At 39.7% G+C, this 23707-nt stretch overlaps 1 protein-coding gene across 8 annotated transcripts in view; it reads left to right on the top strand.

Moving 5' to 3' along the window:
* The first annotated feature begins 1859 nt into the window (after window positions 1-1859).
* KCNMA1 (potassium calcium-activated channel subfamily M alpha 1) overlaps window positions 1860-23707 on the top strand; it is a 468790-nt gene continuing 446942 nt past the window's right edge. For all 8 annotated transcript variants that reach the window (XM_065638846.1, XM_065638845.1, XM_065638841.1 and 5 more), the window contains exon 1: window positions 1860-2511. In XM_065638846.1, the coding sequence (XP_065494918.1) occupies window positions 2194-2511 (318 nt within the window). In that variant the 5' untranslated portion in view covers window positions 1860-2193. The remainder of the gene's footprint in view (window positions 2512-23707) is intronic.

Raw genomic sequence — 23707 nt, 5'->3', positions numbered from 1 at the left:
TCGCACAAAAAAGTGGAGGTGACAGGGTTAGAGAGCCCCATAAAAAGCTTTGAGAACTGATAAAATCTCATTACCATCACCTAAGTAGAAAACAAAAATAAACAAACCCATGGCCAATGCAGAAACAGGAACTACTCCTAGTAAAGGTTAAGAGATTACCGTTTCATAATGGTGACTAGATCAGATGGGGAAATGTCATGCACACATAGGCTGTTGTATTTTTCCTTTGGATAGATGTCAAGAGGATCTGCATAATACTTTGTACAGACAACCAGGTGAGCAGACCATGCCAAATGGCGATTTTCACTTTTTATATAAATAAAGATACAAATACATATACAAATTTGCTTTTCAATGGGAATCTGGGAAAAAAAAAAAGGTGACAACTATCCAGATTTTCTTACTGGATTCCCCTTCCCCCCCCTCCCCCCGCGAGTCATTTTAAATTGCTATTTATATTTCTAAGGGTTAATTTCAGGAATGTTCTCGGGATGTGCAGCAATTTACGGTGCGTTTGCGGGGCTTTTGCAGTATCTCCCCGTGTCAAATGAAGAACGCCTTCAGCAAAAAGACCTACGCCACAGTTCCCCGATAGTTATTTCACGCTCTGTCTCCGCATTTCCAAACCAGCACCCCCCGCTCGCATCCCCGGGCACCTGCTGCTGCAACTCAACCGCCTCCTGCAAGCCCCGAGCGCGCCCCCCTCCCGCCCCTCCCGCTGCCCCCATCTGCAAGCCCCGGCCCGGCCGCCCCCACAGGCACCTTTGCGGCCGTGCTGCGGAGGGGCCGCGCTCGCCGTGCCGCGCTGCGCTGCGCGGCGGGGGCGGGCGGGGGGACATGGGGAGCGGGGGAACCGGCACCGGGGGGAGCCGGCACCGGGGGGAGCCGGCGGGGCTGCGGGGGCCGGGGCCGTGACAGCGCCGTGCGTTAGCCGCTGCGTCATGACATCCGCCACTCCAGCCCCGCGCACGGCCGCGCGCGGGGGGGTCTGCCGCCCGCCCCCGCCCCACCGCGGCTGCGGAGAGCGCCGCGCCGGCGATGGACCCGCTTGGGCCGGCAGGACTTGTTGGACCGGCAGCTCCCCGGCGCGGCCGGGCACCGCCTCGCCGCCACCTGTGAAGCGCCTCGGCTCGCCCCGTTTCACCGTCCTTCGGAGCGGTCGCTCGGTGCCTCGGCGGCCCCGCGAGCGGGACCGAGCGGCCGCGGGGCGGGGAGCGGAGCTGCCCATGGCGGGCCGGGAGCCCGCCTGAGCCGGCGCTCTCACCCCCGGCGGCAGCGCGGCGTCCCGGGCCGGCCCGGCACCCCCTCCCCGCGGGGCCCTTCATGCGCCCCGCGCAGGGCCGCGGCTGCGGGGCCGTGGCGTCCCCCGGCGGCAGATAGGGAGGGGCGGGGAGCCGGCGGCGCCTCTGCGCGTGTGGGAGCAACAGCCTGAGCGACAGCCTGGGCCCTGGAGGGAGCTCCTGAAGGATGGGCGAGGAGGCGGCGGCAGCAGCAGCGGCAGCGCACGCACAGATGGGCCAGCGGAGGATGAATTAGAAGCCACAGGAGGCTGCTGCCGGCACCGAGGGGGGAAGAGGAGAGGAAGGGGCTGGACTTGGAAGAGGAGGAGGAGGAGGAGGGTGCGCGGGGGGGACTGAGTGTCGCTAATAACAAGTTAAAGACTAATAACAATAATAACAGACCACCTCCGGGAAGATCCGCGGCAGAGGCTGGGAGATCCCCGCTGAGGCCAGCGGGCTTGCAGCGCTGGGTATCTTGGAGAGACGCTCCGAGGCATCAGTTTGTGGTGGTGGTGGCTGATTTTTTTTGGGGGGTGGGCGGGGTGGGGGCTGTGTATGCGGGAGAAGGAAGGGGTGGGAATCTGAGGAGAAGACTACCTTTTTGTTATTATTATTTTTTTTTTTAACATATTATTTTCACCGTACAAGGAGGACGCTCGGAATTCACCGGCCTGTCGGCTCCCGAGAGGGACCCGGGGATTGTGCGGTCGCTTTTCTTCATTTTATTTTTGTTTGTTTTGTTTGCTTGGTTTTGGTTTGGGTTTTTCTTTATTTTTATTATTATTTTTCTTTTTCCGCTGAGCAGCAGCGGCGGCAGCAGCAGCAGCAATATGGCTGGTGATGGGTTTTTTGGGGGGCGCTGGCGGCGGGAGGAGCTCTCGGCAGCCCCTGCGCGCCCGGCTCGCTGTTAGCTATGGCAAATGGCAGCGGCGGCGGCGGCGGCTCCTACCCGGGCGGCAGCGGCGGCGGCGGCATTAGAATGAGTAACAATATCAACGCCAACAATCTCAACACAGACTCGTCCTCCTCCCCCGTCAATGTGCCCAAGATGGATGCGCTGATCATCCCGGTGACCATGGAGGTGCCCTGCGATAGCCGCGGACAGCGCATGTGGTGGGCTTTCCTCGCCTCATCCATGGTCACTTTCTTTGGGGGACTGTTTATCATCCTGCTGTGGAGGACCCTCAAGTACCTGTGGACTGTCTGCTGCCACTGCGGGGTCAAAAACAAGGTAACTGCCCCTGACCTTCCCCTCCTGGTGCCAGTTATGGTTTGGTGCGGTGGCGACGGTGGTGGTGAGGAAGAGTAGTGGGAGCCCAGCCTCGTAGAGCAGGACACCTGTGTGAGGTGGCACTGGAGAAGACGCCGTGGGGCTGTTGTTGCATGGCTGTGTGCTCTCGTGGTAGGGTTGCCACAGGCTGTTGGGAGCCGCGATGTGGGGAGCGTGGCTGGAGGATCGAAGGTGTTGGGTGCAGCCCTGAGACATGCCCCCAGTCCCCCTCTCTCCCTCCCACCCTATATGGTTTTGTCTGGTGGCACAAAAGTTAAACCTGGTGTCAGCTCACCCTCTCAGTGAGGCGCATGCTGGGATGGTGGGACGGTGTGGTTCTGAAATTGTTCTGTGCCCCCAGGACCACACATGATGGAGGGATGGGAGTGTTTATTTACTGATGTAAACTCTCATTTCTCTTGTTGAATGAGAAACTTCGTCAAGATTAAAAAGGTAAACTTCTCACTCAAGCAAATCTTCTTAAAGCTAGTTCCACTCCCTGAGAATCTTTGGCACTTCTGTTCGATTAATGAAACGTAGATATCAAAAAATAGAGCATTTGTAAGTGACATACTAGATCAATAGTCTTTTAACCTAAGTGTGGAAGCTTTGAGGCGACCTCTCTGCCCCTTTGATTTTTGCATATTACTGCGTGGAAGAAAGTGTAGTACAGTAAGTAAGGTCCACTTCTGGTTTGAAAGGTCTCTTTCAAACCAAAGCCATGAACATGCTCAGGTCTAGACTTTCATTTTTGTTTAAGACGAATGGGATAGAAAGTGTTAAGACTCTGTATTTGTGAAAGTGGATTTTGACAGACCCCAAAATAGACCAGCAGCTGGAGTTTCTCCCCTTCCCTTTTCACATTTTTTGGATTACAAATGGAATAATATCTGCTACAGTTATTCCTGGCACACAGACACCCACAAAAACACACACACCTTTTAATATATGGTTGCTAGGTTGCTGGCTTACTTTGACGTACAGTGAGCTGTCTTCCCCCTTCTCCTGTCCCCTCCCCCCTAAACACATTTGATACAGCATGTAACCCAGCTGTACGAGCGATCCAACGCTAAGGGGAAACCAGAAACAAAGTTGGAGTGTGAGAAGTTAATGGTACTTGTTTGTTTGGTTGGGTTTAGTGAGGTAGGTGTCCCGTTCAGATTGCTGAAACAAACCTCTGCATCCCAGTTGGAAGTAGAACAGTTACAGTGAACTTGGCCTATCTATGGAAGAAGTGATTAGTAGAGATAAGGAATAAATAAAAGCTTTTAACTCAACCTTAATCTTCAGGAAACTTTCCAGGCAGTATCACTTTTCTGTAGGCATTTTTTGTTTTGTTCAAAACCAAACCTGGACTTTCTTAGAGAGTTATTAGCCAGGTATGATGACAAAGCTCAAATGAATTTGTGATAATAAGTGTATCTTGTAAAATGCCATATCCTACAACAGCAAAACACAATTTTTCAAGAATGGGTTGGTAGTTAGGACTTACCTTCAGTTTCTTGTGTGTGTATTTAGCATTTTTCTCTCCACATGATAAGACAAATCTGCAAGGGCTATCAGGGATCTTGCTGAAAAAGAAAATCCTACAGCTTATGACCTCATGCTTCTTTCCTTGAGAGAAGGAAAAGTTAGACACTTGTACAAAGACTTCTTATGCAGTGTTTTGATGGGTATAGTTGGTTTGATAGTCCATTGTTGGGACACAGTTACACCAGGTCATTCACTTAACCAGTACAGAAAGGCATTTCCAAACTGTCTTTGAAACCTCTTAGGCTAACTGTATCAGCTTGCTAAATAACAGGTATCGTTGAGAAGTTCCAACACTTCAAGTCTGAATGACTGGACATACTGTGGCTATGTCAGGTTGCAAGACTTGAGTTTATTTCATGTTTGAGACCTGAAGTAGCTATGTCTGCGAATATCGTTCCCTGAGGTAGGAGGATTAAGGACTCTGCAGGTAGGGGGAGATATATGTCTCTTTTTAGATTGTATTTGTTGCACTTTTAAGGGTTTCCAAGCCTCTGGTGAACAAGAACTTTCAAGGGCTGATCCTTCATTGCTTACACGCTAAAATGGGGAACTGGAGGGAATTCTGTGTGTGCAACAAGTAACTAGTTATTGCAAAACATTTTTCTAGTATTTAGGGTATAAAGACTAACTGAAGTAACAACTTGAAATGTCTTAAAGTTTACTGTTATCAAACACATGCTTTGTGCTTCCTGGTAACTTGGGAAAGGCTGCTGAGGCTGCAGTTGAAAAACGTGAATGCATATAAATGCTATGTCGACTATATTGGACCTGCTAGCTAGAGGAATTTTACAAGAAGTAGCTCCTCCTGCTGTGGGACTGAAGAAGTTTTCTGCATCTTAGGACCTTTCCTTCCCTGTGTTGCCTCTTCTGCTGCTCTGCAGGTTGGAGCAGAGTTGGGTGATCCGACATCGTCTCACCATCTACATAAAGAGTGGTCCCAGCGAGTGACCTAAAAGAAATCTTAATTATGTCTACTTTCTGTGGCTTTTATTGAATAATTCACATATGTATGTGAATAATTCACAGAGTTACTGTGCTAACACCCAGGTCCATATATGTTGTTGCCAGGTACTGCAAAAAGTTTCATTTGTTTCCTGCTGTATTCTAAGTGCAACATTGTATTCTTCAGATTTATCAATGATTGTCAACTTGATTTTGGGATGTAACACTTTTTAATGATTGCATAAAAGGATTTAGATTTTTTTTCCCCCTCCTTAACTCATTGAATTTAAGGCTGGAATTTAAAAATGTGAGGTAAACAATTTAACACTTTGTAGTATGAAATATCACTATAGCGGGTTTCTTTTGTGTGGGTTTCTTTTTGAGATAAAAAAACCAAGATACTGAAAGTCAAAAATATGAAAACTTTTGGTAACAATGATAAACGTTGCCCCTTAAAATTCCATATCCAATTTATGTCATCATATATGAATGGAACATTAATATTAATCATGTACTAAAAATGGTTGCTGAAGTTTTAGAATTTTTATGCTCCATGCTTGCTTTGCAAGATGACATTTTCTAAAATCTGTCAAAAACCAAAATGTAAATCTTGACCTGTGTTGTCAGTGTTTTGTATGATGTGAGAGTCATTACAGTTGAAGGCCTTCTATTCCTTTATTTAATGTGGTATATAATTTTAGATGTAATTCTTCCAAAATTAGCTACAATCATATTGCAGAGACTTAACAAATACTGCTTTTCTCCTTCATGTTTACATCTACACTTTTAGGAATGCTTAACTATTGTTAAAGAACTTATCTCTCTTTGCTTTTTCTTTGTCCCTTGACCAACTAATTCCTATTGGTGTATGAAAAGTAGAATGTAAGACTGAAATTCAGTGGGCTGGACTCTGACACCATTAGTTGCTCTTGTTTCTGAAAATAACAAAAAAATAAAATAACTATGCATGCTGAGGTACACAGTACACACAGTGGCTAAATGTGCATTATACAATCTGTGGTTTGTTTAAATCTGCTACTGCATTTTCTATGCTCCTGAAGGGCATTTTCTCCTGACATTGTCTGATACTGTATTTTGGATTTGAACAAACTCAAACAAGAAGGAGCAGTGGAATGAGAGAGCACAAGTCTGGGCCACAGCCAGGTCCTGAAGCCGGCCAGTGCAGAATGAAATGACATTTGTATCCTTTTGAAAAGTGTGATACCAGAACCTATATCACTGCTTCTTGATTCCCCAAAGAGTGGTACCCCTTATGTACCTTATGCCTTCAAGGCTCTAGCAGGTAGGATGTATCTTTATCGCTATACTCTTGTTGGAATGATTTCAATGTTTTGGAGAGCTTTTCCTCCCCACAACCCAGGACTTCTTTACATATACAATGAAATTACTTTATGATTATTTATAGCAGTTGCTAGTCTGAAATGACAAGCCATAATAGTCTTCTTCGATATTGGACGACATATTTTGGAAGTTTAATAAATTATACAGTGCTAGATTTTGGCAGTAGAAACCAAGCAACTTTCTCATTTGTTTTGAATAGAAAAAAACCCCATTTTTTACCGGTAGTACATATTTGCAGAAGTCTTTGAAAAGTTAGGAGTTTTCACCCAGACCTCTAAGGCCTGAGAAAACTTAGAAGTGGAAAAATTTCAGTTTTCCCTAAAAGAAGAAGCATTTCTACCGAACCGGCTCTCATATACCTGAGTTTGTTGATTTCCTAGAAATATAATACCTGCACAAACATCCTTTACAAATAAAACTAAATAAACAAACTCAAACCAAAGCATTATATGTTAAGAAAAATATGAGAGTACATTGGAAGGCGTGTGAGGACATGGAATCCCGAAGGTCCTTTCATTTAAATCTGTGTGTGGAAACCTCACCTTGGCTCTCTCGAAGATGTACGGAGCAGAGGCATATGAACAACTGGGAGGTTCAGGGGCTTAGCAGCGGACTGTAGTGCATTCGCTCGTCAGTCACATGCGCAGCTTGGCGCAAGGCACCAAATCATTCCTGTCTCATGGCTATCAGATGGTCTGTGCGTAATTACTCCACGAGCGTCCCACTGACCAGGTTGCCAGCTGATAGATGGACATGGTGGAGAGGTCAAGGACTGAAGAAAAGGTACTCGCAGCTCTTTGCACATGGTGTTTCTACAAGCGAAAAAGACACCGGTATGGAGCGGTGTGCGCTGCTGTTTTCCATGCTGTGAAAACGAAGACGCTTTTGGCTCTCTGGAGCTCATAATGGATCTCACATTTTATAAATACATGATAAAATCGGTAGTGCATGCAGAAAAGAAATGTATGGACATGGATTTAAGCTGTAAACCAAACAATCTGGACTAAAATTTTATTTTGTTGCGGTATCATACTTATTTTCAAGGCTTTGCAACACACATATTAAAGGAGAAAATCTGTGCTCAGAAGGAATTTGCAACTCTCAGAAGTTTGCAGATTTGTAAATGCTGATTGGAAACCATTACATTTCACAATTTTTTCCAGTTTAGCTTGATAGAAGATATGCCTGTAACAGAGAACAAAAAGTTTTTAAATAACAATGATCTATAGATGCAGTTTTGATTCAGCGGGATTTCTGAATGCAGAATGAGGGCAGTTTACAGCCCCAGAGGTAGAAACATGGAAAATTTAAAGCACGCTAGTCCTAAGCATAATCTCTGTAGGGACACGATCTAATTATTATAATTTAAAAAGCAATGATGTTCCATGTCTGTCCTGTACTATTGCAAGAAAGTGGATTGTCGGTCTTGGTCATTGAGTGTCCTTCCTGGAACAAATCTTAAAAAGAAGCAGTAATCTCTAGTCAGCAGGTAAAATACAGAACAATGGTTAATGTTCCTTCAGAGATGGGCTCTGCTGTTCTGTGGAATCCAACTTAGGTTGGCAAAAGTTTTTGTGAATTTCAGGGTTGGCTGGTAATAATTCCTTGTCAAGATCAGGCTGTAATTCAGTGGCAGTGAAGTATTCTGTAGTGTGAGATTGTAGAACAGCTCTAGATGAAATTAGGGAATGTGTTATCCTTTAGGTTTTGTTAAACATCTCTAGTCATATTGTATAAAATTATGTATCTATCAGAAGTCTGAGAAGGACACAGTGGATACAGCTTGTGGAGGTTTTCTAAGGGAAAGATTACTGAAACATTTTGTGTGGGTGTTAATAGTTAAAAAAAATCTTTTTCTCCCCCACATATCATTCCACTGACAAAAGGAAAGGGACTACACTTTAAGAAGCTAGCATAAAATGCTGTGTTTCTGGAATGAATTCATATGCTGCTACGTGGTTGAAGGCTTAGAAACAGAATCATAGATTATCTCAAGGTGGAAGGGACCCATAAGGATCACTGAGTCCAACTCCCTCTTTCTCCCAGGACTACGGTGCTTGACTTTTCCACCCAGCCTGCAAAGTGAGTGCAAAACTCTGTTAGATCACAAGAGTAGACTGGCATTTATGCCAACTTTACACAGCACTAAATACACAAATTCCAGATCAGACCTCATGGTTTGTAAGTGTGAGCACTCTGTCTATGGCACATAGGTCATCCTGGGTGACAATGGAAGATAGAAATGCAGCAGAAGTTTCTTAGCACTTTTTTCCAACAACATAGCTGAATGAATAGATGAGAAAGATAGATACCTATTTTCCATGCCCGTCAGAGGCATTAGTCAGGAAAGGCCCATTTTGAATCCTGATGGTATTTATGGCCTGAGAATACATCAGGTTTGCCTCTTTGTGAGAAACACTTTATTCCCATATATAGTATGCATGGCTCTGTTTAAATTAATGTGCTGCCACTGAAATGTGTTCAGTTTGCTTTGAGATGATAGATTGCATGTATTTGTCTGTTTGAGATTTACAGAAATAGTGTTATCCAAAGCCTGTTGACGTAGAGGGTGGCCATCCTAATAACTTCAATGGTTTTGGACTCAGGCCTAAATGTTCACAGTGTTCTAGATGAATGAGATATTTTTTTCAAATGATTCTTATGTTAACATTTTAAGCCTTCAAAAGCTTTTTTCTTTTATTGTAGTGAGATGTATTTACTTGACTGTGTCTGGTACTTCGACATTAGAAACATGATATTTAAAAATCACACATGGTATGTTTCCATTCCAGTTAAGACTTACCCCTTCTGCCAGGTCCCCGTTTGAAATCAAAATTTGGTTGCTTGAACTACTGATGATATCCAATCATGGCATCTCCTCTGCAAGCTGATGTGTAACAGCAAATATTGGCTCTTTATTTAGAACCACAATAGGTGCCTGTTTAGTGGAACTGGCAGAGGTCCCTTGCCCCTTGGATCACCTGCAAGATGGACACAGATTTGCAGCTGCAGCCCTGAGTCCTGGAAATCCCTTTGCACGTCCTTAAATTCACTACCTAATTTAAATATCAGAACTGCTAACATATAGTGGAGAAAAAAGACAAATCTTATCCCCAGGCCAGAAGAGTGTTGAGTAGTACCGTAACACCATAAACAATGGTAGCATAATGCAGCAACTGGGCTAGAATTTGAGCGGCTTGTCACTGTAACTGTTAGATAAAGGTCGTAGTTGGTGCAGAGCCCTTTAGATACTTTCAGATATCATGGTGAATCCTTTGGCTATAAGTGATTTGTCAAAATTTTTTGTGAGTTTGCTGATCAACAGGCAGATGTTGTGTAGTGTTTTTGCATTTTCTAGGTTATCTACTTTGGTTTTACCAGCTGAAAGAAGAAAACCTCCTTTTTCCTCTTCCTTTTAATCACAACAGTCCAGTTAGGAGACAGCATTGCAGGGTCTGTCTGTATGGAGTGCAAACATTTTTCCCCATAAGGGATTTTTTAAAATGCTTTGATTATACACTTCTATTCCCAATACATTTATATCCAAAAGTATCTGGTTCCTTCAGCATCAGAGTCGGCTGCTGTTTTTATGTTTGCATTATTTGCAGATCGCTTAAGGCTCTCAGCAATAATGTGTACTTGTTTCCTTGAGTCTTTTACTGTAGTCTTATTTTTCTGCTGTTGGCAGGATAAGGTTATAATCACCATTTGTTATGTTGTGCTTTTTTTAGAGAGATGTGGATTATATGCTCAAGGAATATCTTCTGTTGAGGGAGGATCTAGTTTTTGCTTTAAGGCCATACCAAATTTTACTTGACTAAATATTAATTTTCTTTCTGTGACTCTGCTTTTTATGTGTAAGGTATAGTGTTGTCTTTTCATGAGTCAGAAATGCAGAATTCATATTATAGATCTGTTGTTCCTAAATAAAACAACACAAAAAACCTAACTGTTTTGATATTTGCAAAAATAATCTTAGTTGCTTTGCTGGAATGTGTCCCTAGGATGTAATAAAGTTTTAATTTACCATAAGTGGAAAATGCTGTCCAAAGTCTAGAGCTTTAGCTCTGCCTGTATGATCTAAGTAATAAAACGTTAATGTTAGCTTAAATGATTTTGTACTATAGGGAAACCCTGATAACTTTGAGTTGCCAACTGAATAATAAGATTTGATTCCAGAAGTTTGCCTACAAGGTTGATGCACAACCCCTAATAAAAATACTTATTTCAAGCTAATTGCTCTTAGAAATACCTTTAATAAAGAATAAATAAAATAAAACAAATTTTTTCATTCTCCAACACTGAAATTGTAGGGGTGATCAGAACATGTTATCATTTCTACAACTTTGCCTTTATTGACCGTACATGCCATTATTTGTCTTTGGGTTTGTGTTCTTTAAAGTAAGAAATGCTAATATCTTGAAGTGAATAGATCTTAATCTTGCTCCTATGCCAGCTGTGTACAAAAGTAAAATGTACCCTTACAATTGATTTCGGAAATTGTATTTAGAAACCTTTTTTTCCTATTAAAGAGTGGTTGAATGAGAGAATATTTATTAATAATTTTTAGGTGTGGAAAATAGTTAAACCTCTAGGGTGAAATGTTTACCTAGTTTTTTAAACAACGAAGTAAACCCAGGATTTCACAGGTTTGTCTGTCTGCCTTTTATACACAGATAAATAGAATATTCCATTTTGAAATAGCTAGTATTTCTGCCTGCAACAGTTCAAGGGTACTGCAGAAAAGACTCCAAATTTACTGCACTGGATGCAGTAAGAAAGTAAACCTGTTGAGTTACTAATTGATAAAATCCTTTACAGCCAGGGTATTGCTGAGTCCTGTTAAGAGGTGGATCAGATCACATAAGGAGTTGATTTCAGCCATATTATGCAGTGTTTACATCTACTTTATGACTTGATAGGAAGTGGAGGTGATTTGAACCATACTTACTCTGACCTAATGACCGTTGAAGCTAAGTTACATCACTTACTGCTTTTTAAAAACCAAATTTAATCCAGCTGAGCAAGTTAAGTATTTAATAGCAGCACTATCTTTGACTAAGACTGGACTCACCATCATGAAGTGCTGATTTGACTGTGCTAATAAATCAAAATTTTCAAGTCTGAGAAGGGACTGGCTACAAGGTACCTGAGCTGTGTTGCAAACAGGCTGTGACAATCAAGTGGTAGTAGCTATAGATCCTAAACTTTCATAAATGTTTTTAGGCATTTTTATCGAGCAGAAAGGATTTAATGGGTAAAAGTTGAATACTGAAAAGTTTTAAAAGTGAGATTGTTTCATTATTAGCTTGCTAAATATTAATTTCATTATGTCCTTTGGTGAATTTGGTTTTGTTCTCTTCAACATTTTAGCTGGACGAGGAATGCACTTTTGAAAGTAAACTCTAGTTTTTCTGGTGTGATTCAGTGGATTCTTTTCAGGTGAAGCTGTGTAGGAAGATGAGCTCCAGCAACACACCTGACTACTCCACCTGTTAATGGCCTTTGGTCCCCACAGCTGTGCTAGATTAGTCTTGAGAGTATAAATGCTGAAGTACTGAGGGTGTGGAGTTCTTACTGTGTCTCACTTCTTTTAAAGGTAAAGCTAGGTATGTTTTTAGGGGAAAAATCCCAGATGAGCGTTTTGATAACTCTTCCCCCTTTCTTCTTCTTTCTTCTTCTCCTCCTTTCCTTGAAGCAGCGTACAATGTATTGTACAGCTTCCTACAATTGCTCTTCCAGAAAGCTCTTTCTTTTATTATGCTGTAACTCTGTCTTCAGAGTTCAGGCTGTGCTGATGGGCTCTCTGTGCCCTGGCTGTGCTGGCCCTGGCCAGTTGCCCTGGGCTGGTGGCTGAGGATGGGACGGTGAACCAGCAGGCTGGCAAAGATGATAGTAGGACTGTGACTTTGAATGATACATTGCTGCCCTAAAATGTCACAGGTATTGGGCTGTGACAGAAATACGGATTAATTTTAATGTAAGTACTCCAAAATTATTTTGTATTTTTTTACTGATCTGAGAATTTTGGAGCGTGTATTAAGTCTGTGTGGATAATATTGTTATTATTAATTGTCCTGACTGAGGGGAAATAAAATGGTTCGGGACAGGTTGTTTAAGGCAGTTGTTGACTATTTAATCCAGTCTTGGAAAACAGGTGATAGAGCTTAGTGCCCAGACTGTTTTCAGTGCTTTTGCTATCCCTGGGAGCTTGAGCTCTGGAGCTCTTATTTTCAAAACATTTATTAAAAGTGGAGAGAAAGATAATGATAGCTTTGATTAAGGGTAAAAGTTCTAGAAAAGCTCCTGGCAATATAAACAAACTTCTAAATTTTGTGGCTCATGTGTTTATATTCTCTCAGCTCAATAATAAAAAAAACCAAACCACTTTACAAACAAGAAGTAGAGGAATAATTTTGAATGTGGGCTTTTTTTTTCATAACCATATTTCTCAGATTGAATTGTCTTTTCCTTGGGAGCAATAATCTTGTTCCAAGGGATGGATTTTATTCAGCAGTGAATGTAAGGCTGTAGTTTCTGTTTGTTTGTAAAATACTGTTTGGTTTTCAAATGGCAAGTAAACGTAAGCTATTGTGTAACTCCTATAGAAAAAACATAATGCCTGTGACTTTTAAAACTGTTTGCTCTAACAGTTATAGGTAAATGAGAATGTACTCTGAGAGCTGATGAAAATGGCAATTCACTTAATTTCAGAACAAATTATGTGTCTTAAGACCATAGCAGTGTTTTTGCTATTAAATCAGTTAAAGTAAAGGGTTCTCCACCTCTGTGATTAAATTGGTGTTGGTTCCTGGATGTCTGCTTTTATGTGATAACTTATTTTGGTTTAATTTGGCTACTTTCTAGTAATTTAAAATAATACGAAGCTAAACTTAAATATTAGATCATTCTTTTCTGAAAAAAAATAAATACTGGTTTAACTATGCAGATTCTGTAGACAATGCTATGTTGATGTCAAGTTTTTTTATTGTTGCGTTGTTCAGAATTTAATTATAAGTTGGTTTTTATTTGTCTTCTGGTCTTGGGCTTCTGATTAGGTTATGTAGTCTTGAATCGATGCCCTTTAAGCATGCCACGAGACCTCTGAGGTTAAAAACCTGAGATTCCTGTGTAGATGTGTGACACTCCAAGCTAAAAATTTGGGGAAAAGTTTTAATATTCAGAGGAATGCAGTGTATCCATTATGGAGACAGGCTTTGGAGAGGTGGCAGCACTGGTTGTAAGCTGGTTTGTGTTTCATGTTGATATGTTTGAAGTACTGTGCGTCAATGCTTCTGCACCATTTAAGATCCATTTAGAGGACTGAAAGACTTGTGGTTTTTGTAGCATTTTCTGCAAGTGGGAAAGTTCATTACTAGGGCTTGAGGATATTGTTTTAAAATGTTCCACTCTATACAAGGAGCGTAGTGTATTTAAAATTTGACTTAGCCACATGGTTTTGCAGGCTTAGTGGTGCCAGATCCTCTTACCAGCTTGGACAAAGGGGCAATCCACTGTCTCATGCATCTTATGTTCTGAAAGCAGATAATGGGGAGAAAGCCAGGAGACGAGGAGGGTTGTGAAGGAATTGGTTTGCTCCAGTCCATATAAAGCAAGCTAGTGATGAAAATAAGCAGATGATTTCATTAATGTATATCCAATTGCTCCATTTGTTAGTTTTACAAAGGGAACATGGTTTGCAAGTCTATTAGACCAGTTACTATTTTTAAAGAACTACAAGTGGTTATAACTAAGTTCCCTTCTTGAAAATTTTTCTTTTTACATAAGCAACGAATGAAAGGATTGTGAACCTTTATTTTGGATGAAATGAGATTTTAGTGGTAGTGTAGTGTGTTGAGGAATTTGTAAGAATAGAAAAATAGTATAGTGGAGGGAAGGAAGACTGATGACAGAAGGGAATCTGTCTAGTTCAGTATGCAGTATTCAGTTTATATGCAGACACTTTGAATATGCTTGCTCCATGCCATTAAAAAACAAAACAGTTTTTGAGTACTCACACCCACACTGGATTTAAAGAATAATGTTACTCTTAGAATCTAGGTTCTCAGTTAAACATATGCTTGTTGATTGTACTATTTTTAGCTGCTTTGAACAACACGTGTTCTCCCCAGATATTTATTTGTGAATGTTGTATTCTGTTCTTAAAAGGAAAATCTCTCTGTGTCTAGATTTTTTTTTTCCTGCTATCCAAGAAAGGAAAGAACCAGGGTTCTAGTCAGTGCTTCACTACTTTGAAATCCTTGGAGATGGGGTAAACTAATTAAATCTAAACCAGATCCATCTGGTAGTGCTAGCAATGCCAGGGGAGAAGAACAGGTGAAAGCATCTGAGCCAAAATAAACATATAATGCGTTACATAACTGGCAGTGTAACTTGTGACACATTGCAAACAGGAGACTGCTCTTGGTGTAAGACTATTTGCTTTTTGTGTAGTGTTGTTTTTAAGTAAAGGGTTAATGTGATAGTTTGAAATGCTTGTTTCTTTTGCGTTGCTAATAAGCCAAGTATTTTTTTCATTATTAATAATACAAATGCATTTAATACATCCTATAAACAAGATACGATTCCCTGTATGGGTTTGCTTGAAAATAAATCAGTATCTGTTTAAAATTTGGAAAGCTATTATCTGAACTAAAAAATTATTAAAGGTATGCTGCAAATTCAGTTTTGCCCCCAAATTTGTTTGTGTAAGAATACAAAATCTCTATGCAGATGTTTTTGTTGCCAAAATTACCTTGTTCTTGAAGTTCTTTAAAATGCCTTCAATGTAGTCATTGCATCACTGGGAATAGGAATGTGAAAATGATTGTAAAAATGAATTGTATTGCTTGCTTTGGTTGGCATGCAAAAGGTAAATAGTATAAATGCTGGAAAGAATTGAATTAGATTAGTAAAGAAATGGTAATAAAGAGATTAAAGGACAGTGTCTATTTGCAATGCAGGGTTTGTAATTTGTCAGGGTTCCTTAATGCACATTCTGTTTTTATTATGGCACTAGTTAGATATGATTTCTGTGTCATTGTCTATGGTAGGGAGTGTGTGGCTGATAGAAGACTTTGGGGAAATGTATTTTATGAGGGCAGGGCAGGTGCTTGGGCCTTTAGGCATAACTTTAAAAGAGATGGGGAAAGTGGGCCGTAGAGCTTTTTGTGAACTTAGGAGCTTAGTAGCTAGATCTTTAACCAGCTTAAAAAAAACACCCCAAAAAACCTCATTTCCTGCCTTTAATTCAAATTCCATCCTTGTCCATCAATTGTTTTTCACTATTCTTTGTGTGTTTATTTCTTGATGTTTGAGTTTCACTTTTTCTTGTAGTTTAAAAAAGACAACAAACCAAGCAAACTGTGACAAGAATATTTCATATGAAGGTTGGAAGAGCTTGTCTAATTTGTTTCACTTGAATTTCAAACTCTCAAGTAAAAGCTTCTAGGTGGCTTGTAATATTATGTACATTTTTTTCCCCATAATGGAGAGGGCTGAATTCAATTTTTAACAAATATTTTTCAGAAAAATATAGTTCTGCCAAAATTCAAATACTTACAAAACTGTCTGTGTTGGTTTTTTAATTGGAGGAGATGAAAATATGATACTGAAATCCTCTAGCTTTTTTATTTTTTTGAAAGGAAATAGTTATTTGACTTTTTGCTCTGTTTTATTTCATATTGTAAAGTCGAAACCAAAGCCAGTTAATAGTTGATTCACATTCTTCTTTCAGGAGTCTTATTTTGGCAAGTCTTTATAGTTTTTGGGACTACTTTCTATACTAGAAATTAATTTGTTGATATTAAAATTCCATGTAATGTATTAATTCTGCTCTCTGCCCAGCTATATTCTCTGAATGTTTCCATTCCTATGGTATGGCTTTATAAATACATATTTTTATATATATAAATATGAACAACTACACCAAATACATTTTTACAGTGTGCTGTTATATTAGAATAAGTGTGTTATGCTCATTTTGATGTCTGTAATAGGTTGTGGAAAGCATGCTAGAACAGGCCATTAAATATGTTTTTTATTTGTAGAAATATTATAAATTCTACAAATACTCTCAAATCAATTAATTCGATAATAAGGAAGGATTTAGCAGCTAAATGACTATAAAAGCTGCGGTCAACCATTTAATATGTTGCATTGGCTTTTAATAATTCTTGTGTTTTCATGTAATTGTAGATTTGTTAAGAATTTTATGTGGTTTATTTGTTGAAATAGCTATTACAGCAGAGACACATAAGTACGTTGTAACAGGCATACTTACGGAATGATGAGCCCTTGGGAAATTTAACACAGCTTTTCAAGACTGGAATGAAAGAAAAGTGGCAAGATGAGAGCAATATACATCACAGAAATAGCTGCTCTGTGAGAAGACAGTGAAAAGAAAATGTTGAATATTACGTAATGTTTTAAAGTGCTTTTTCAAGCCTTTCTAGGCCATTCCTACACTTATTTTTTTTATCAGTGTGCCTGTTGGTATGTTATAATGTTCACTGAATTCTTCAGTGCAGTGGTTTTGGACTTAGATTTTTAACACTGTTTTCTTTCATCTAAAGTCTATGCTCTCAACACAGTGAGGTATACGTGGCAATAAATTACATAGAAACTATCAGTCCATATTTGGAAATGACTTTTTTTTAAGGAGATGAACATTAGAACGTAGAGGTCTGTTGCTATATTGAGTGTAATTCATAGTTCCTGGCTAGTGGCAGAACTTTGGCAAGACTGATTACCAGAAGTCAGAGAAGGTTTGATGCTGTTTCTGTATGTTTACAGGAGAAATAGATTGATATCCCGGGCTATTCTACTTTGCAAAGAGAGGTCTGAAATAGTTATTTGCAATATATATGGCAGGCTAATGGTTAATGTTACTCAAAACTTTGCTGCTCTGTAGTATTGCTCGATTGAGTTGAAAAATGCATGGTATATCAAATAACAATATAATGTAGTAGTCTTACTTTGAAGATATGTGACCAAGTTTTTGTTCACAAGAACATTAATTATCTCATTTTCTTCCTCTATTGCTCTCTTATAAGCCTCGTGAGTCCTTCACAGAGTGTCCTGATCTGAGCTGAGCTAGACCAGAAATAGATTTAGGCCAGGAAGGAGGTTTCCAGGTTGGAGCTGGGTGATGTGTGTAGCAGAAATAAGCAGCACCCTGTGCTTTAAAGGAGCTCTAAAGTATTGGGCTTCTGAGTGCCAAGATGTCTGCAGTCTGCCTTTGGCTGAAGCTGTGAGTGCTCAGTTTTAGCGAGAAATTACACATTAACTTTTTTATATTTATCCAGATGGATTTCTGATTACCGTGGTGCTATACAATGTGATCCTTTTATCCTGATTGGAAGAAAGTCTGTTACTATAGAACTTATGTAGTAAACATTCATTGTGTAGGTACTTAAAATACAGCTCAGTGATCAGATAATGGTTAAAACAGAACTTTTGTACTTTATTCTTTCCTGTTAAAATATTGAGGCTAACCAAATTCTTATAATAATTTTACATTCTGATAGTAGCAGCAAGGAGATCAAAAAAAGCTAATGCTTTCTCAATGCAGTTACTGGTAGAAATTGATCTTAGAAGTTATCAACAGGTAGGTTTTGGTCATTTCATATAAAGCAGCAATTTAATTTCTTAGAACTTCTACATGCGGTTGCATGGAAGAAAAAGTAGTGTACTATTTTATTGCAGGCAACTAATGATACTGCATAAATAAGTACTATGTAATTGCTTCTTGTAAAGTGCTGTTTCTATCAATCCAGAGTGAAATTTTACAAAATATCCACGTAGATGCCACTGAAAAATCTAACTTTTGATAGCATTACCTGGAATGAATTTTATTCTTAGATGCGTTTTTGAGATTTTAATCCACAGAGCCTAGTGCTCTGTTAGTTGAGATCTTTTTGTGTTGCATTTATGCAAATGTAACTGGTAAATGTACAGCCAAAATCATTCAGAGGACTTCACTAGTGCAGATTTAATATTTCTTTTTGGTTTGATTTTATCCTTCCTCTAAATTACAGTAACGTGATACAGTACATTAAGAGATGTGATACAAAAAGCTGTGCTGTATTGCTTTGTTCACCACTTCCTAGGAGTTCTATTTTTCTCTTTTAGTGGCTAAACACTCTCTTTGTCTGAGTCATTTTTCCAATGAAATGCTTATATAATGAGACTTAAAATCCCCGCTATTTGTGTAGCCAAACATCAATTAGTTTACCCACCCTTTTCTGCTTTTCACCCCATGCCCTATTGCAAAGAAGAGCCATTCTGTGCCTTTGTACAAATACCTTTGTCTAGTATGTTGCATTTGGATTATTTTGAATGAATATCATACAGAGAAGTTGCATTCTTGAAGTAATACATTATAATATGCTACTTAATGCCAGCAGAAGTTCGTGTACAAGTCTCTCTGGTATTCTTCTAATGGTGTTGGGAGCCTGGTGGTAAATGATAAGTTCCAGGTAATGCATGTGTCATGTAGGAATTGGAATAAAGTGAAATATTCCTGCAGGACTATAGAGTGTGGTTATGGAGATCCATCTAGCCTTGGTGCATCTTCCTTGGCAGCTTGTATATTACTTTGTTTAAAATAAGTCTCATTATTATAACAACAATTTCACCAACAGTTCTTGAGTTGAAGTTAAGCTCTGCAGATTTTGCCTCCTGCAGGGGCTCTCTAGGTTGAGCTGACTTGCTGAAGGTCTTTCCTGGGAACTGGAGGAGGTAGATGTTAATAGAGTTATTGTCCATATTCCTGAAGAGAAAAAACATTCTGTTCAGAAGTGTTCTCTCCTTTTTTTTTTTTAATGCACCTAGCAAGTGTTCTTAGTCAAATCAAATCTGAACTTGTACTTAAGTCATTTTTATCTGATTAGGGCTGAAACACTTGTTCCATGATGTTCTGAGAACTCTCGGTTCATATTGAAGTCACTGTCAGTTGGAGTTCTTAAATCAGTACGCAATACTTAACTGCATAATTTATTACTGTTGGGGATACAAATGGGTCATTGCCAAAGCCTGAAATCCAAATAGAGGGATTTGGAATCAAGTCCAAGAATTGGATGTAAACTCAGCAAATCCTTGGCCAGAACTGGCAGCTTTCTGGCACTCCAGGTCCAAAGCCATTCATTGTCATTAGTGACATTCCAGCATTTGGAAGTGTTAGCTGTTTAGGTATTGAAAGCCCCCTGATAACAGTTGTAAGGAGGTTAATGAGTTTAAAACTCCAAGAATGACAGGGATTTTGTGATCCTGCAGTAGACTGTTTCCAGAGATGAAATCTCTTCATTTTAAAGAGAATCTTGTACTAACTGAAATTTTCCCTGGAAATTAGTAATATAAAAAGGAGGAGGCTGAAAGGAGGGGGGAACCACCACCAGAAGCAAAAGTGCTAAACATGCCTTACAGGTACCAGAAATACTGTAACTCAGTATTTCATTTTTAGCTACAAAGAGACCTGGGAGGGTAATGGAGGATTATATGCTACTCGAATAATTTTTTTTTTTGAGATTTCATAATGAGCTCTGATAACTTTCAGTTTTTCTTTATTTTCCTTTAAAGAACATTCTTATTAAAACAAAGAATATGTCCCATAAGTTTAGGAGAGATGTCTCAAATTCTGAGTAGCTGTATACTTATTTGTGTGTGTGTGGTGTGGTGGTTTTTTTGTTTGTTTTTTTTTTCCCTCCAGTTTGATAGAGTCCCAGCTAAGAAATGTTCAACAGTACATGTTTAATTAGTTGTTCTAGGATCACTATGAAATACACATACAAAACATCCCCATGTAATACAACAGCATTTGCTAAAATTTCAGTATGTTACCCAAGAATATAGGCAGTTAGAGCTGGGCAACAATAGTTCTTGGGAAAAGTGTGTGTATAAGTGTGAAAAACATCAGTCATCAGTTAAGTGGAGCATAGCACTGGTATAAGAGCACATGGAAAAACTCCAGGAAAGAAAGAGTAGCAAGGAATATTATACTTAACACAAATTTGGATTCAGGTACTCGGAGGTGTTTACCCAAAATGAAATTTGACAAGAAGCTCAGAATGAAAATAATCTCAAACATAAACGCACGTACATAATTACTGAGAGTTGTAAATGAATCTAGAAAACAAGCCAGTTCTGCATTTTGGTGGAAAGTTAGGTTTTGAAGAGTAAAAAGATGAGAAATGTCAGACCATGGAAGAGCCTACAAAACATTCTTTACTTCTCCACTCTTGTATCTGTTTCTTATCCTCTGTATCCCATAAACTCTGCCCTTTCAGCTTTTATGGAGGCTTTCTTTCTCTATATTGCACAAGAAAGATCACATTTCTTCTTTACTATTCTTGTATCTGCTCTTCTGAACAAGTGTATTGCACAACTTTGCTCAAGAGGAGAGAGAACAAAAAAAACCAACCCAGCCTGCAGAAAACTGGGATCCAGGGGGTTATGCTTTAGGAGCAGGGTGTGAGCGTCACCCAGGCAAAGAATGTGCGTATCCCACATACTAGAAAATGAAGGAATACTGCAGTTGTGTGGGAGGATGGAGAGTGCTCCAGTACTCAATGGGCACAAGAAATAGCCTAAAAATACTCTTCAGTAAACACAGTTTCAGAAATAATATTAGTCACAGGCCTGATTTATAGAAAGATAAATGGCAGTTTACAGAGAAATTCAGCAGCTTTTGTTTTTGCCGCCTGTGCAAGGAAGAGGTTGAAAGTTCAGTAAAAAAGGAGTGAAGAATAGCAGCTATGAACCTTCATGTGGTGGAGTGTTTTCGTTAAAGGAATTTGTCCTAAAAGATGAAGACCAGAGCGAGGGGGAAAAACCCCAGCAGGTACCACATAATTCAGGATGATTAATTGTGGTAAAGAGGGTGGGAGACTTGGAAAGACTGTAGAAACTTGTTGCTAGAAAAAAATAACTCTCTTTATATTTGCTTGGTCAGTGTCCAGTGCCCTCTTTTTATCCAGTATAAATAGGAAAAGATTGTGGGTATGTAACTATTGGTCTTGGTTTATCATCCAAACACTTTTTTCACTAACTTTAGTGGGAATTTTGCATTCTGTCCAAGGTCTAAATACTTCTCTCTGGTGTTAGAAAAACATTTCCTTAAATAGATTGCCATTTATGTTTCTTTAGAGCATTTGAAGGCTGGAGGACTGCTGTGAAAGTTCCACTTTTTAAGACAGGCCTGGGATACTAAAGGAAACAAATACTATATGTAGTAAAATGAGGGTAATTTAAGCCCACCGCAGGAACCAGTTTACTTTGTAAAAATGGAAGCTGAAATTATGTAATCATTGTATGTTTCTTGGAAACTCAGCTTTTTAAATGACACTTTTATAACCTTTTAAAGGGCAGCAGTACAAGCAGGATACTTCTTTTTTTTTAGTTTGCTTTTGACGAAAGGGCTTCCTAAATACAAATGACCTGTGTAAATTCCAAGATAAAAGCAGGAAGAAAATTGGTTTTATTCAGGCTTTAGGAAAGAAGGTAAGAACATAGGTTATAATGGAAAGAAGAGAAACCTGTATGATGCTGGCATATGTTGATGCTCCTACTTGCAGCTCTCTCAGCTTTGCCAGGTCATTGGAGTTTTAGTAGAAGTAGATAAGCTTGGCACAGCCGTGATCCCACACTGAAATATAAGTGTCACAGAATCTTTTTTCCTCTACTAATCATGAACGTCAGTGCCTTACTTGCTTTTAAATCAAAGTAAGGTAATTGGGGAGTCTGGTATGCCTTTTGAAATACCACATTTTTTGGCAACTGGTAAGTTGGAGAGCTACATAACTTAAAGAGTTTTCCATGTGACATTTCCATCTAGTTCTGTAAATCTACCACCACTATCATATAGACAAAATAAGCACAGAGTGAATGAAAATCAAGCTTTGACCCTTACTTAGGCACAGGCTTTAAGTCTTTAAAGCATTGTGGGCTAGGAGATGAAAAGTATACGATATATTAAAAAAGTAATTCTGGTGCCATGGAAATATCTTAAGTAAAAAAGAGTGACAGTTACAAAGCCTGCCTTGTAGAGTCTTACCATATGGAAATTCTTGGGTCACAACGTGAACGCAGACTCTGCAGCTGTAGAAGGATGTAAAATACACAGATGAGATTTACACCTTAATAGTCTTTAGCACTTTTTCTGAGTGAATCACAAATGGCAGAAGCACTCTGAAGTCCATTTAAGGCTCAAAGCATGGAAACTAAAGCTCTAACTGTAGATCTGCAAGTGTCCTGAGCCTCTATAAATGCCTGTGCACCCAAACCAACAGAATAATGTAATTCCTCCCCCATTTCTCATACTAATAAATACTTCTGGTGTAGTGGCGTCTGCTGCTCCGTGGAGACCAAAAGGTAAAATATTGGTGCTTCTAACATCTGTAACCACACATAAGTCTTTGCATGTACAAAGGACACGAAAATACGTGCTTCCGTTGAAATCTTTCAGAGCAGCGTGCCTTCATGGATTGAACAGTTACTGTTTTTAGCACTGGTTTCAGTGGGACAGTAAAATGGTGTATTGTTTAAATATGAACATATGAGATGGTATCAGCTTTTAAATTTATAGTTGTTGTCTCTAATAGTTCATTTATGGAGTCATGCAAAAACCACACCAAGTCCAAGGCAGAGTTAAGTTGTGGCATTCAGTGTAATACAAACTGTCTCTACTGAGAAGCTCCAAATGGATTTTTCTGCATTCAGTCAGGCTGAGGTGATAGTGCAATAGCAAACTGAAGTTGCTTAAGTAAGTGGGGGAAAATGCAGTCTTAATTAGAGGAGATGATGGTACTAAGCAGCTGAATATGATCGCATTGACAACTTGTCTTGACACATTTGGCAATTTTTTTCCCCATCTTCTGACTTTAATGAGAGGACGAAGGGTTCATTTAAATGAGAGTGAAGCTGAGCCCACACACAGTTATATTGAGAAAACAAGAAATCTGAGGTCTGAGTTCCTAATCTGATTTTTAATTTGTTCAAAATAAAACTACCTCAAATATGAAACTATTACAGCATGGTAAGCACATTTTGACCACAGTCTCCCAGTGACCAACATTCATCACGGCAGGAAATTTCCACTCCTGCAGGAATATCTTAAAAATAAAAAGCCTAAAGTTATAGGCAGGGTGTTTTTGTTGTTTTTCACCCACTCAGTGAATGCAGTGTGTTGGGCAGCAGGTTCTGCCATAGTTGCGTCCAGCACAGACAGTTGTCCTGTAATGCTGCCTGTGTGACAAATGGCACTGCCTAAATAAAACGTGTGTACTGTAATGATCCCATGTGGTCCAGCATGGATGAAAGGAAA

The sequence above is a fragment of the Caloenas nicobarica genome, chromosome 7 (assembly GCF_036013445.1).
Source record: "Caloenas nicobarica isolate bCalNic1 chromosome 7, bCalNic1.hap1, whole genome shotgun sequence".
Lineage (NCBI taxonomy): Eukaryota > Metazoa > Chordata > Aves > Columbiformes > Columbidae > Caloenas > Caloenas nicobarica.
The sequence above is the reverse complement of the archived record's forward strand: the minus strand, read 5'-3'. Positions and strand labels throughout refer to the sequence as shown.